This window comes from Alosa sapidissima, chromosome 21 (assembly GCF_018492685.1).
Source record: "Alosa sapidissima isolate fAloSap1 chromosome 21, fAloSap1.pri, whole genome shotgun sequence".
In the NCBI taxonomy this organism is placed as follows: Eukaryota; Metazoa; Chordata; class Actinopteri; order Clupeiformes; family Clupeidae; genus Alosa; species Alosa sapidissima.
In genome coordinates this window covers 11,698,161-11,711,895 of record NC_055977.1, presented here as the reverse complement: position 1 = coordinate 11,711,895, position 13,735 = coordinate 11,698,161, and the positions used below count along the sequence as shown (strand labels likewise).

The 13,735-nt window shown below is 40.3% G+C and overlaps 1 protein-coding gene across 1 annotated transcript in view; it reads right to left on the bottom strand.

Moving 5' to 3' along the window:
- Nucleotides 1–13,735, bottom strand: part of gabbr1b (gamma-aminobutyric acid (GABA) B receptor, 1b) — a 93,675-nt gene that overhangs the window by 61,465 nt on the left and 18,475 nt on the right. The window contains exons 3-6 of the mRNA XM_042076023.1: nt 8,091–8,155; nt 7,687–7,825; nt 6,463–6,648; nt 2,623–2,640 (exon numbers count right to left, since the gene is read on the bottom strand). Of these exons, the coding sequence (XP_041931957.1) occupies nt 2,623–2,640; nt 6,463–6,648; nt 7,687–7,825; nt 8,091–8,155 (408 nt within the window). The remainder of the gene's footprint in view (nt 1–2,622; nt 2,641–6,462; nt 6,649–7,686; nt 7,826–8,090; nt 8,156–13,735) is intronic.

Below are 13,735 nucleotides of genomic sequence, written 5' to 3'. Positions count from 1 at the left end.
ATTTGCTTGTTTTTAGGACAAATTTGCTTAACGCACTGGCAGACAAATTTGCTTGTTTTCAAGATGAGATGTCTTAAAATAAGTCAAATTTCTTTTAAATTAAGTCAAATGATTTCACAAAAAAGCGCTAGGTAAGTCTCTTTATACTGAAAACAATACCAACTAGTTTTTTTTATCTTGATATAAGATTAATAACACTTGGTTAGATTTTGTTAGATAAGCAGTTTTTGCAGTGTTCAGATTCATGATGGTATCATGCTGTCAGGGATATTCAAGACGTAGTTTTATGCACGCAAGTGAAAAGTACAAAAAGTTCCTCTCACACACTTTGCTGCTCTACTACTCTTTCTGACTATACCCACATCCAAAACTATCATATAAGATGATGAAATGGGTACCAAAAGTACCACAGAAAAAAAACAGTTCCACTCTTATCTTCAGGACAGCAGGAAGAGGTCAGATGATTATATGCATAGTAAAACCATGGAGGATTTTTTTTTTTCTCACTTTGCTATTTTTGAACACTTACATAAGTGGACTTCACATTCTGATAGCTAACCTCAAAGAGGATGCTCTTAGAGGAAAAAAGGCCATATGAAACACTCTTGAGGTCTGTCCTCAGCACCTAGGAAACTTCCAGAGAGGGGGAGGGGTGGGCAGAGTGCAAATCCTTACCCAATATTTTGCATATGCATTATACGAACTGGCCTTACACACATGCACTCTCAAGTTGGATAAAAGTTTAAAGAAATATCTACAGCAGCTTAAAAGCCACTTCATACTGGAGTACAACTTGCCAACAAACCCATAAACATTAGAGTAGAGGAGAATCTAAAATGTATGTACCCTTCAGTGAATGGATACATAATTGAAGGGTTGCCCATTCATTACCAATAAAATGGACTTCCAGGATCAGTGGCATGAGTGATTTCCATTATTTGAAGTTATATTACCCTCATCTCTCTATTGCAGATATGACACTTTTGGATCTATTCAGTTGGATCTATTCTGAGAATTATGTTTGACCTTCATATTGATGTTTTGTACCACAGAACTGTGAGATAGATAGATAGATAGATAGATAGATAGATAGATAGATAGATAGATACTTTATTGATCCCAAGGGGAAATTCAAGAAAGCAATTTGAAGGCATTAACCTGTTCTGCCACAGGAGAAGCAGGTGTAATGTTTTAGGCTATGTGGAGAGGTAACGTGTTTTGTAGTACAGCACTGCGAGATGTAATGTGTTAGGCTATGCCGAGAGGTAATATGTTTTGTAGTACAGTACTGTAAGATGTAATGTTTTTTGGCTATGCTGAGAGGTAAATTTGTCTGTTAGTCCTGTCATGGAGTGGAAGTGTCTGATGTCCATATTGTGCCATTTGAGATCAACATTTCAGAGCCGAAAGGAGTGAAGTTTTAGGTTTAGGGATTTTAGGTGTAGATTTATTTTTTTAAACTACTTTTCCTCCATCTATCTAGTGCAATGTCTAGACAGATAACTATTTTAGCTGACATAGTCTTTTCTTTCTTTGCTCAGGTGCCTGTAAAATAGAATCTTGCATCTTACTGGTTTAATGTGGCTACTTAATCAAGTCTGACATAAAAAAGCCATGCAGCAGACTAAACATTGTCTTCATGTCGGCGCTGAAGACAGCTCTAGCTATTTAGTTCAAAGAAAAAGTGAAAATACGGCATGGCTCAGAATGCCCCAAATAATCACCTTTCATTGTCATGGGTGCAAAAAATATACTCAGAGCAAGCAGTGTATGTTGTGACAGAACTACTTCAGAGCCAAGGAAGCACTGAAGTACTTCCAGCAAGTTACAACATGCAAGGTGCTAGTTTATTGCTATGAAGCTATTGATATGAATTCTGATATAGTTCTGATTCCCGTATTTCAAGATCAGAGGTGGAAACGTAACGCTGATGTATATTTATGGAATGTAACACACAGTCCTACCAAGCATCATGTACATAATTAATGATGTTATGACATGTGCTGTCATTCATATCATCATGATGACATACTTCTGCTCATCATCATCACTCATTATTAGTCTGGGTATACCCATACAAACTTTCGGCAAATATGAAATTTGGGATTTGCTCTGCATGTCCGTCTGGCACACAAATACAATCTCTAATCTGGCATGGACGTGTATTTCTTTGGAATTGAGTAAACGACTGCATTTAAAGCCTTTGTTTACAAGATTGCTACATTTTTTTAAACAATTTTCAACCTTTGAACCTTTTCCAGACCCACTCCCAATTGTACAGACCCAGTGAAGGTCTGGGTGTTCCCAGGCTAACTCATTATGCTCATCATTGTGAGAATGATTCACACTAAGAAGTTATGATGTGTAGAGTTTTCAAGTCATTACAATAAATCTTCAGTCTGATCTGGACTGAAGCAGTTATAAATAAATAATAATAATAATAATAATAATAATAAGTTTATTTTATATAGCGCCTTTCTCAAACCCAAGGTCGCTTTACATAGTACTACTATAAATACTGTAATAGCACTGTATTATATTTTAAACTTCACAGTAACTAACACAGAAACAATACTATATGAGCGACAGGTTTACTACAGTGGAGGGTATGAGCAGACTTACCGGTGTAATTTCTGTCATCTGACAGCAGAAAGAGAAAAGAAAGACATATAGGGTTAGACTTCAGAAAACGACTTAAATATAAAACTATACCAACACACAACCTCAAGAACTGAACACACACATTTAGAACGTACACACAAAAGGCAACTATTTTATTATGTATGTGGTTTATTTAACAGGTGTAATGTACATTAATGGGCAAGAGTAGCTAAAAAGGAAGTTTCTACTGAAACTAACAAAACTGCAGACAACATGGAATGTACAGAACAGACAGGATCGCTGGACCACAAGTAACTGAAACTCCAACCCAACTAAAAATAGCTAAACATTGGACAGAAAGGCAAACAACAGAAATCAGGAAGCAAAGAAGCGCAGATGAAATGGGGACAAAATGAGTAGTATACTGTAGCTAATGTTGACAGAGCTGACTACTGATTAACCACTTGTGAAGATTAGGTTTTTAGTTCTGGAATGTGTGTTTATATCGATCGGCTTACAATCAATCTGCAGTTCTAACTGAGAAAGCTGACTGACTAAACACACTTTTCCAAAATGGGATAATACAATCTTGTCTTGTAGCCAGGCTAGGAATTTCTCCATTCTGGGGGCAAGGCCACTTGGCCTTCAGTTGGGCATATTTGGTGGGGGGCACAAAGGCCACATGTCAGGGCACCAAGGCCAAAGTTAACTATACAGTAGTAGGCTATAAAAATGATCAAAGTTTTTAGCCTATTCACTGCAGAAGGCCTGCATCACTGTATGAAACATTACAAAAACATGAAACATGACATATTACATAGAACTGTAAATCATCTGATCATCTAATAATTACAGATATCTAGGCTATATATAAATGCTATGAAATCATGTATTGAACAATTTAAGCACAGCTCAGCTTTAAGAAACTCAAATAGCCTAGATGCATGCTTAGCATTTTGTGATCATTAAGGCTACTTTCACAAACTCTTAGTCAGCTGTCCTCTGATTTACTAATATCTAGGCGATATTTGAACATTTATTTTGTATTTGGCCCGTTATGAAATCATGTGGAACAATTTAAACACATTGTAAAACTTAAAGCCCAAATTTGAAGACATCCATGCATGTCGAAATTTACTGCAAATTCAAAACTGGATTACTCTGGAACAGCTAACTGTACGGTAAGGTCTGCTGTTTGCTATGGTTTGTCATGTGTTAAAAGAAGGGTTCGTGAAGTATTCCACCGAGATGAATGAATGTATGATTAAATTTAATTATATTATTTACTTTTCTCGCGAACCATTCAACACAGCAATTATTGGCTAACATCGTTTAAAAGCTGAGAAAAAGCTCTTTCATGTGATACTTGTGATGTCTGTGTGATGAACAGGCTACTTCGCGAGTAGTTCAACTGAGAAGAATGGGTGAATTTGGACGCACTTTCTTTCTTGCGCTGTCACTTTCTCCACTGCGTAAAAGACTAAATTAATTTGAGCTGTGAATGCTAAGATTTTTTTGACAGGCCACAGGCTAAATAAAAATCGCTATTAGTAGGACGCAAAGCAGAATATTGAAAGAAGGGGGCACCAAGGCCACCGTGGCCTGTAAACCTCTGATTTTCAAAGGGGCATCACGGCCATGGCCGTCGTGACATGGCCGTCGTGGCCGCCGTGAAATTCCTACCCTGCTTGCAGCAGAATTTTCTACACGAGACAAGAATCTGTGTATGTAATGAGGCCTTCCCAATTTAATGGTTTACATTTTATTCAAATTTGACAGTCATGTATAACAGATGATGTGGTATGCTTTGGATCATGAACTGTTTCTTTCGTTCTCCATTCTTTCACTTCCCACCATTCTGGTATAAATCTTGGTTTCATCTGTACAAAGAATCTTGTTTTCTGTTTTCTAGCGAGGTCTAATCTGGTATTTGCATTCAAGCATAAGTAAGTATACATACATATATATACTCTTTTGATCCTGTTAGGGAATTTTGGTCTTTGCATTTATCCCAATCCGTGAATTAGTGAAATACACTCAGCACACAGTGAGGTGAAGCACCCACTAATCCCGGCGCAGTGAGCTGCCTGCTACAACAGCGGCGCTCGGTGAGCAGTGAGGGGTTAGGTGCCTTGCTCAAGGGCACTTCAGCTGTTCCTACTGGTCCGGGTTCGAACCGGAAACCCTCCAGTTACAAGTCCGAAACGCTAACCAGTAGGCCACAGCTGCCCCGAAACACAATATAACTCACAGATAAGAGGGCCCAAACCATGAAAATGGTTAGGACCACGTCCTCTCACCAGCGAGTGGACCGCATGTCTTAGCCAAGGGCCGAGAAGCGATTCAGCATCTAGTATTTGTATTCATGCAGGCATCTCTTGATTGTAGACTCTGATAATGATACACCTAGGGTGTCCTTGACTTGGCTAGATGTTGTGAATGTGTTTTTTTATAACTAAGGAAAAAGTTCTGCCATCATCCACCTTAGCTGTCTTGTCTGGTCTTCCAGGCCTTTTGGTGTTGCTGAGCTCAACAGCATTCCTTCTGTTTAAGAATGTACCAAACTGTTGATTTGGCCACTCCCTGCTTTATCTGTCTGATAGATTTATTTATTTTAGTTTTTAATTATGGCCTCCTTCACTCTCTAGACCATTTATCTGCTTAATTTGTCACAGAACTAGATGTACCGCAGAGCGGTACAAAATATGACCGCCGCCCAGTCCAGCACATTTTTTCCACAAAAAGAAATCACGCTGAAAGGCCTATATGATTCTAACTGTCTCACTAAATTGCATTATCCACACTCAATTCTCACTGGTATCTGCTAGACAACAAGTACCAAAACATGATTAGTTCATAGATTTCACATGTAAAATTCATTTTATACAACCCCACCTCCATCTTGCCTGTTTATAATTCGGAGAAATTCTTGATTGTTATGTTTATGTTATGTGTGTGTGTGTGTGTGTGTGTGTGTGTGTGAGTGAGTGTGTGTGTGTGTGTGTGTGTGTGTGTGTGTGTGTGTGTGCGTGCGTGCTTGTGTTTGTGCCTGCGTATGTGCCTGTGCATGCAAGCGTACATATGTCTACTGTGTGAGTATGTGTCATACGTATGATTACTGTGAATGTATGTGTGTGTGTGTGTGTATCTGTTTGTGCACATGTGTGCACATGAAATGGGTTAACATGACCCCTGGAGGCAAACATACGGAAAAAAATGGTCATCCTAGGCCCTACAGTTCTCAAGATATTCACAGAGAACTGTGTCTGCCCTACCCTCCTTTCGGGAAAAAAAAAAAAAAAAATCTGACTAAACCTGACTAAAACGCTGCGCGGCGGTCATAATAACAAGGAAACACACATTTGGCCATGCTTCTCTCAGTACCTGCCTTTTGCTATTACAGTATGTGGAGCCTTTTTCCCCCAAAAAAGTGTGAGAGTAACAATCAAGAGTTGTTGGTTTTTTTTTTTCAAACTGATCATGTTATAGCCTACATCTGTAAATAAAAGTAACTAAGTTATTGTGTCTGTTTTACTGGGTTATATTGGCTAGGTCATTCAAATAGCACTGACTTGCTGGTTTACTTTGTTGTTTATGTTCATGTTTTTTCATGTTTATGTTTTTGTAAATTACAAAGTAGCCTCTGATGTAGTAAACTACTTTTGCAATATGTACAGTATGTAACTTAGCTTGCTACATTTTGTCCTGAGGAAGCATTTGTGCAGTTAAGCTTCATTTAATGTAGAGTAACTGGTAGCTTAGTTCACAAGTAGCTTGCCCATCACTGCATACACTGCACATTTCAAAAGCACACACACAAATCACACACATCATCGTCCTCATCTTCATTGCCATACTCACAGTGGCAGACGGGTTTGGGGGAGTCCCATTTGCCGGCCTTGGTGCAGTGTGTGGAGTTCCTCCCCATGAGGATGAAGCCGGGCAGGCAGGTGTACTGCAGCACCGTCCCCTCCACCGAGGGCCCAGCAGGCCACACGCTCACACGCCCATTCTCCAGGGACGTCCACACCCGAGGACACGGCAGCACTGCGGGAGGGGGGAGATGAGGAGGAGGAGGAGGACAAGAGAAGAAAGAGAGAGAGAGAGAGAGAGATGTTTTATAGTAGGCAATTTCAGCAGGATGTGTTTGTCTTGGGCTTCTTTCTAGATTGCTATCAGCAATCACAGCAGTTAGACACAATGTCAAAAGATTAATGATAAAATAAATGATTTAGTTTGCTCAAAGATGCGCTACTAACCAGATAGAACAATTACAGGGAAAGTGAAATGATCTATACTGCTATTGGCACATGAAGAGAACATGTGAACTAAAGGACAGAGCGGAGCAATCTAATTCTTGATGCTGCTCTCAAATAAATACTGTGACAAGAAATCGATAGATAGAGTTTGTGGGCTCTAATCTCTATGACATAAAATGCCCCAGGCATTAATACTGTGCATGAATTAATCCCAATTTAACTGCCAGGTAAAATTATTTTGCCATATTAATTAACATGTACATCACCTTACACACAAAAACAGTCACATTTCCATAAACATTCTTAGAAAAACATTGACTACAAACTGTCATTTAAATTAAACTTCCGTCATATTCCTCTAAATGTCAAAAGGCACTAGTAATTACACAACCGATGCTTGACTGTATCCTGCAACATGTCAATAAATTAGGAAATGTTGGTATTACCGCCAGTTCTGACTGTGATGCCCTGCGGCTTGTCAATAAATTAGCATATGTTGGTATTACCCCAGTTCTCATTGTGTGGTTTCTGCAGCGTAGGCTTTTTGTAATGCACACTGTGGATGCAAACTAGTGCCCATCGCAGTCAGAATTTGGGCAATTTAAAAGAAATAACAATAAAGACACATTCGGTAAAAACACTTACAAATGTTGTTGCTTTTTTACTACATTTTACAAGCATAACAATTTCTATCAATTCACCAATCTGTAATGCTTAAACGCCAACAAAATTGAAAATATTATAGTTTCATTTTGTCTCCACCATTAACATAAGTAGCCTGTAGACTAAAAGAAAATAGCTTCAGAGAGAGAGAGAGAGTACTAACAGCAGTGGCTTTTCTGGTTGGGATCAGTCCAGGTTCCATTGGGCAGACACTTCCTGACTTTTGGTCCCACGATGACACGGTTGCCCCTGCAGATGTACTCAATCTCATAGTCCACTGGCAATACCTGAACGCTCCGGATCTACACAGACACATACACACAAAAGCATAAATTAACAGAGAGCTACAACTGATAGCAATTTATATGTCACATTCCCGTCTAGCACATGTACATGCACAAAACAAAAGCATTCACATGCGCATTCACGCACACGCACACACACACACACACACGCGCAAACACACACACAGAAAGAGAGAGACAGACAGACAGACAGACAAACACACACACACACACACACACACACACACACACACCACACTCACACACACATACTTACACGTACCTGCTCTTGTGTCAGGCCTCTGTATCGGATCCCTCCATCTCTGGGGGGCCGGATGATGTTGCATCCTATTTAAGCAGACACACAAACTCCAGATAAACAAACTCTAATCAACAATAAATCTAACCAAACACTGGGCTAGTTCAGGCAGGCTGCTGTGGTCAATCAGCAAACTACCCCCACTGCTACCTCCTGAGCTCATACTCTTCGAACTGTATATTATCAGAATATTTCTGATAATCTTAGAAAATTAACTAATGCTAATTCATTCATTTATTTATTTATTCATTCGTTCACTAACTTATGCTTACTCTTTAAAAACTCTCTTGGAAAATGTAATGCTATTGAAAATTATTTTATGATTTGTAAATGGTACAGCATGTCTGTTGCTTGCTTTTTACCACAGGAGGGGGTTAAAGCCACAACAGGCACAGTAATACTTACCTAATGATGTAGCAGTATATTGTAGTATTGTATAAAATTGTATTTTTTAGTTTAGTAGTTTCTTGAGTTTGAAATGAATGTAATGCACATGCAGAATAGGCTTTAGCAACCTTATCTGGGTTTGCTAATTCTGATGGTAGGTCTTTATTTCTTTCACAGGATGCATGCAATCAAGCTATTATCGGAAAGTTACCTATTTTCGCATTCGCATGTACAGTACAGGTATGTGTCACTTGATATTCATTTCTATACAAACCAAAACGGCAGATTCCTACAGAAACGCAGAGAAAGGGTGTCTAAATTATTTTGACTTTGCGATGAGAATTCTCTGTAATTCTCTGTACGCCTAAGGGCGTACTAACTAATGTGCAGCTTTGACCTTGATTGTAATTCTAAGTTTCTTGATATAGAAAGCCATACAAAAATATATGTATGTTCATAGTATGATATTTTAAGCCAAAATGTAGTCTATTCAATTGATTTATTCCTTATGTCTCATTCACAAAATCTGTCTGTATTTAATATACTTGGCAAATAGAGTCTCACTGGGCCAACATCATTTTGAAATTCATGACGAGAGATTAAGCTGTAGTCCTGAAGTCCTTTGAAAAGTCCTTCATCGACGTCCACCTATGTTTCGGCCAATTCACTGTTCTTGCCGTGCATCACACAAGACTACTGTATACCACAAATGGGTCAATTATAGCTTGGATGGACAAGCACAGATTCAGTTCTCAAGTTCTTAAGCACTGGCACATCACATCAGAGATAAAGAGTTGACCAGAATGAAGAGCTAGTGAGCTCCAGGGAAAGGCGTCACCCCGGGTGATTGGTCAGCTGGGAGGAGTGACCCCCGTTCCAGAACAGAGGTACCCTGGGAATCCAGAGTTCTCGCGGAAGCATTTGGTCAGCAAAAGACTCTGGCAACCAGTAATGATGCTCGTAACTTTTGCCCCTTGCATCGTGGGGAACCAATCATATCTGTGTATCTGATATAGGTGAGCCAGAGACGAGCTAAACAGATGACAGACGTAGTGTTATCCAATTGCGTGCAGTTAGATTTTCAAATGCGTGCTTGGTGCCGCCCCTCAAGTTGGGCCATTACGTTATTCGTGGCCAGACCCTTAATCTTTCAGATTGGGTCTGGTCCTCCAGGCTAGAACAGAGGACCATTGGGTTCAGTTTTGGATGCTGGTGTGTTGTAGCCTAGAAATCTAATCAAATTACATTTGCTGCCAGGGCTAGTCTAGCAACTCTCCGTTGGCTTGTGAGCTCCAGAAATCGAAACTTAATCAGGCATTGAAATCGTGTATAGAGTCGTTTGGTGGGCTTAACATAATGATTGATGGCAGAGTTGCAGCGGTTTGGCTTGAATTCCCTGCTACTTGAAAACAAATATCCTATTGCGTCCTATTGCGTGCAGAGGGAATTTGAAATACAACTGATTATCCCGCCCCTCGGACTGAGCACTGCGAACGGTAAGTGCCCAGACCCTACATTTTAATGTGGGTCTGGCTCGCCAGGCTAGGTGTGTTGGGGAGTTCTAAGAGATGCTCACCCTTCACCTCCATCACCAGTGTCCAGCGAACTGGGGCCCCCAGACAGGTGTCTGGGAGAATGGGAGCCACTGCTGGGAGGCTATTGGGAGCAAACTGGTGGGAACTGTCAATAGGCTTGATATTCTTTGAGCTGGGCCAGTAAGAAAGAGTGAAATTACAAATTTGTGAAGAGGGTCGGGAGGGACAGACCAGTTCTTTAGACCCGTGAATTTAACTCGATCCATCGCTAACCCCCCTGAGGTGAGACCGCAAGCAGAGGAAGTTGGTGCAGGAAATCGCTTGAAAGCAGTGTCCAGCAGTGGCAGGGGGTATTCATTCTGGGTTTGTTATTTTGTCGATGCACAGGGAGAGCCCACCGCCCTGTTCCCAACAGAGCAGAAGCCAGCTGCAGCGGGGGGAGGTAGAAGACTGGATCAGTCCATTCTTGATAGCCTCCTGTGTGTATTCTTCCATAACTTTAGTTTCATGAATGGACAAGGAGTATAGCGTGGGGCAACTGTGCCAGGGAAAACGTCCATGACATAGTCGTAACTGCATAACTATGGGTCCATGAAGCTGTGGCCCAGTCCCACTCACTTTTAGAACTATAGGTTTAAGTGGCCATACAAAGAACTGCAGGTTTTGGCACTTCTTGGATTCTTTTCGGAGGCTTCTGCTTGATGAGCACAGAGAAACAATGTGCTCTGATTTTCAAAGGGTTCAGTTCTTCAAGGTCGACTGGGTTGAGCTGTGAGCCAAGAGCTAAAGTTGAGCCATGACTTTGCGCAGTCTCCGCACCCTTGGGAATCATGACGAATGACCTTCTGTGCATGCAGGTAATGGAACTGTGCGCTGAGCACTTTGCCAGGGCTTGTTTAAGACACAAGGTGAAGGACTGATGTCTCCTTAATCTTCTCTGATTAAGAGTGAAGACTCATTTATGGACCCTGAAAAGTCAACAGATGTTTGTGGAAAGAGACAGAATTGGGCTCTGCTATATGGTGCAGACCATGTCAGCTGCATCTAAATTTTTGAAATGGTGTCACTCTGATTGGATACCGAAGAAGATGTATGGATATGGAGCTGGTTTGAACACTTCCTTTTTATAATATAGCGCCTCTCAAGAGATTTGTAATGAAAGCTGTAAAGTAATCAAACATACCTATGTAGAGTGGAGGTTTGTGATACGATGCCATACATTCTCGAAGTACTATAGTTTATGCAGATACATGTCATGGTACTCTACCTTTGAGATAATTAATCCTGACAGGTTTGAGTCTGAGATTAATTTACATTTACAAATCATTTTTATTTTTTGCGGAGAAATATCTGAAAATCATCTGATGCAGAACGCCCCCGTGCTTGACCTGATTTAGATGATTTCTCAGTGTCGTCAAGTTGTATTTTACTCCACTTAATATAAACTGGATTAGCAAGTAATGTTCCAGTCCGCATGCCGTAAAGACAAAGACCAGAACTCAGATGCCTCTTCCTCTTAGTTTGTTTTTATAAAAAAGTGTTTAATAATAATATTTATAAAAAAGAGTCTAATATTACAGAATGTAGCACGCAGAATGTATATTTTCTATATGCCTAGAGGCTTTTGTTCGCTGTTGAACCCAGAGACACTCCCACATTATGGATGGAAAGATCAAAGGTTGTAGGTCTGGTCTCCATAGAGAATGCTTATAGATGGATCTAGTACTAAGCCAGCTACGCCAGCACCACTAGTGTACCCATACAGAAAAATCAAGGGAAAAAATATATTCACATATATGCAGCTACATCCATAGGATAATCCTAGTTGCTGTCACATGCCATAACAGCAACTAATGTGCCTCTGAACACTCTACTGAACCTATAGCAAAAGTGGCATCATGCACCAAAACAAATCAGTCTCTTCTACTGGAAACACAGAGTGCTGATGACCTTGTTTGACACACGCGCACTATTGAGTATGAGTACATGAATTGTGTGATCACATCGTTCTTTTTCCAAATGTATTACCAGACGGAATGAATGCAATTGCAGCATGATTGTTATGGGTGTAGTTCTCAGTATGATTGCATTTGCTTTGCATTTCCCCAGAGTTCTACAGTGGAGACTATAAACACAGAAATAATCAAACGCTGAGCACTGCCATAATTACTAAGGGTGGGATTCTGACTTGATTGAAAGCATAATTAGCCAGACTTGCTGGATTAACCCAGGCTTAAAGGAGAAATCCAGCGATTTTTCACTTCACATAGATCTTTCACATAAGCTGCCTGGCTGCTTTAGCTGTTAGAACTAGCAACTCGAGCACAGTAAAACCGATTGTTTTCAGGTTTTTTCCTAACGACAGCACTCTGTGAGCTCAAGAAACGGAGATCTATGTGAAAAATCAGATTTCTTGTTTAATCGCTCCCCTCAGCTGGTCGTCATGTGACACCGACCAGCGAAACGATTACATCTTAGATCTGTGTGGAATTTCCATCGGATAATTTAGAAAGTAATTATGGGAGCATGTGTATGTACTGTATATTTGGAAGGGCTGAAATGCAGCAGCTGGTCAAGTCTATGCAGTGATAGCCAGTCAAGGATATAACTCAAGCAAATACAAAAAAATGACACAGTAATGTATGTGTTTAGTTTAGTTTGTCAGTAGAGTAGTACTGAATGCATGACAAATGATCAAGGACAATATTATGTAGATACTGCACTCTATTATTATATTATAATATTATATTTATATAGTGTTATCTAGCTATACAAGTCCAATAAACCTTTTCAACCATAAATTAAGCATCTGTTTGAGGGTATTTTAACACACATAGTACATTAGGTAGTAAAGGGGAATGTACTGTTAAACTATAGTCTTATAACTATAGCCGTTTCACTTTATCTTGTTCAGTGGTTTAGAGGATATAGGAAACATCAGAAGCAAATCAGCTGGCAGAGCAACAAACTCAAATAATCCTAAAAATGTTTAAACAATGTGTGTGTGTGTGTGTGTGTGTGTGTGTGTGTGTGTGTGTGTGTGTGTGTGTGTGTGTGTGTGTGTGTGTGTGTGTTGTGTACAGCCAGCTCAGCTCAGTACTATTGCCGTATTAAGAAGCTGCAGTCAATGAGAGTAGGAGTGTACAAGTGCAGCAGGTGTTCCATGGTGCCCAGCTAGAACTCCACCCATCCACCTTGACCGTGACCAGCCACAAGGGGGCAGTAGTGGAGTAAATGTACATCTGACTATGCAGCCAAATATGTGTGACATGAGCTGATGGCCAGAGCAAAGTCAGTGAGCTCTTTGTGCTCAGCTGCTGCAGCAAGTCTCCTGCAAGCAGCTGGAGGCAGCTGGCATGAATGCTGTTTTCTAACCATAGACGTCTTTGCAGACATTTGATGCTCTACCGTGTACAACCACCAGATGGTGATCTTTCAATGCTAATGCTTCAATGCAATCACAAAACCCCCAAACCACAGTAGACACAACACTCCCCGTCCTATCTGGGAGAATAGAGCGTGTACAGGGAAAAATAGGTTTCCATTCTCAGTTATACACCACTTAACTCTAACTAATGTCTCCTTTCTAAAGGTGGCATTCAAGTATCTGCTGAATGCTGAACTAACCCTCTGCACCATCTCAAATGGCCATTTTTATTCTGATATCATGGGGGAAAGATAAAACAC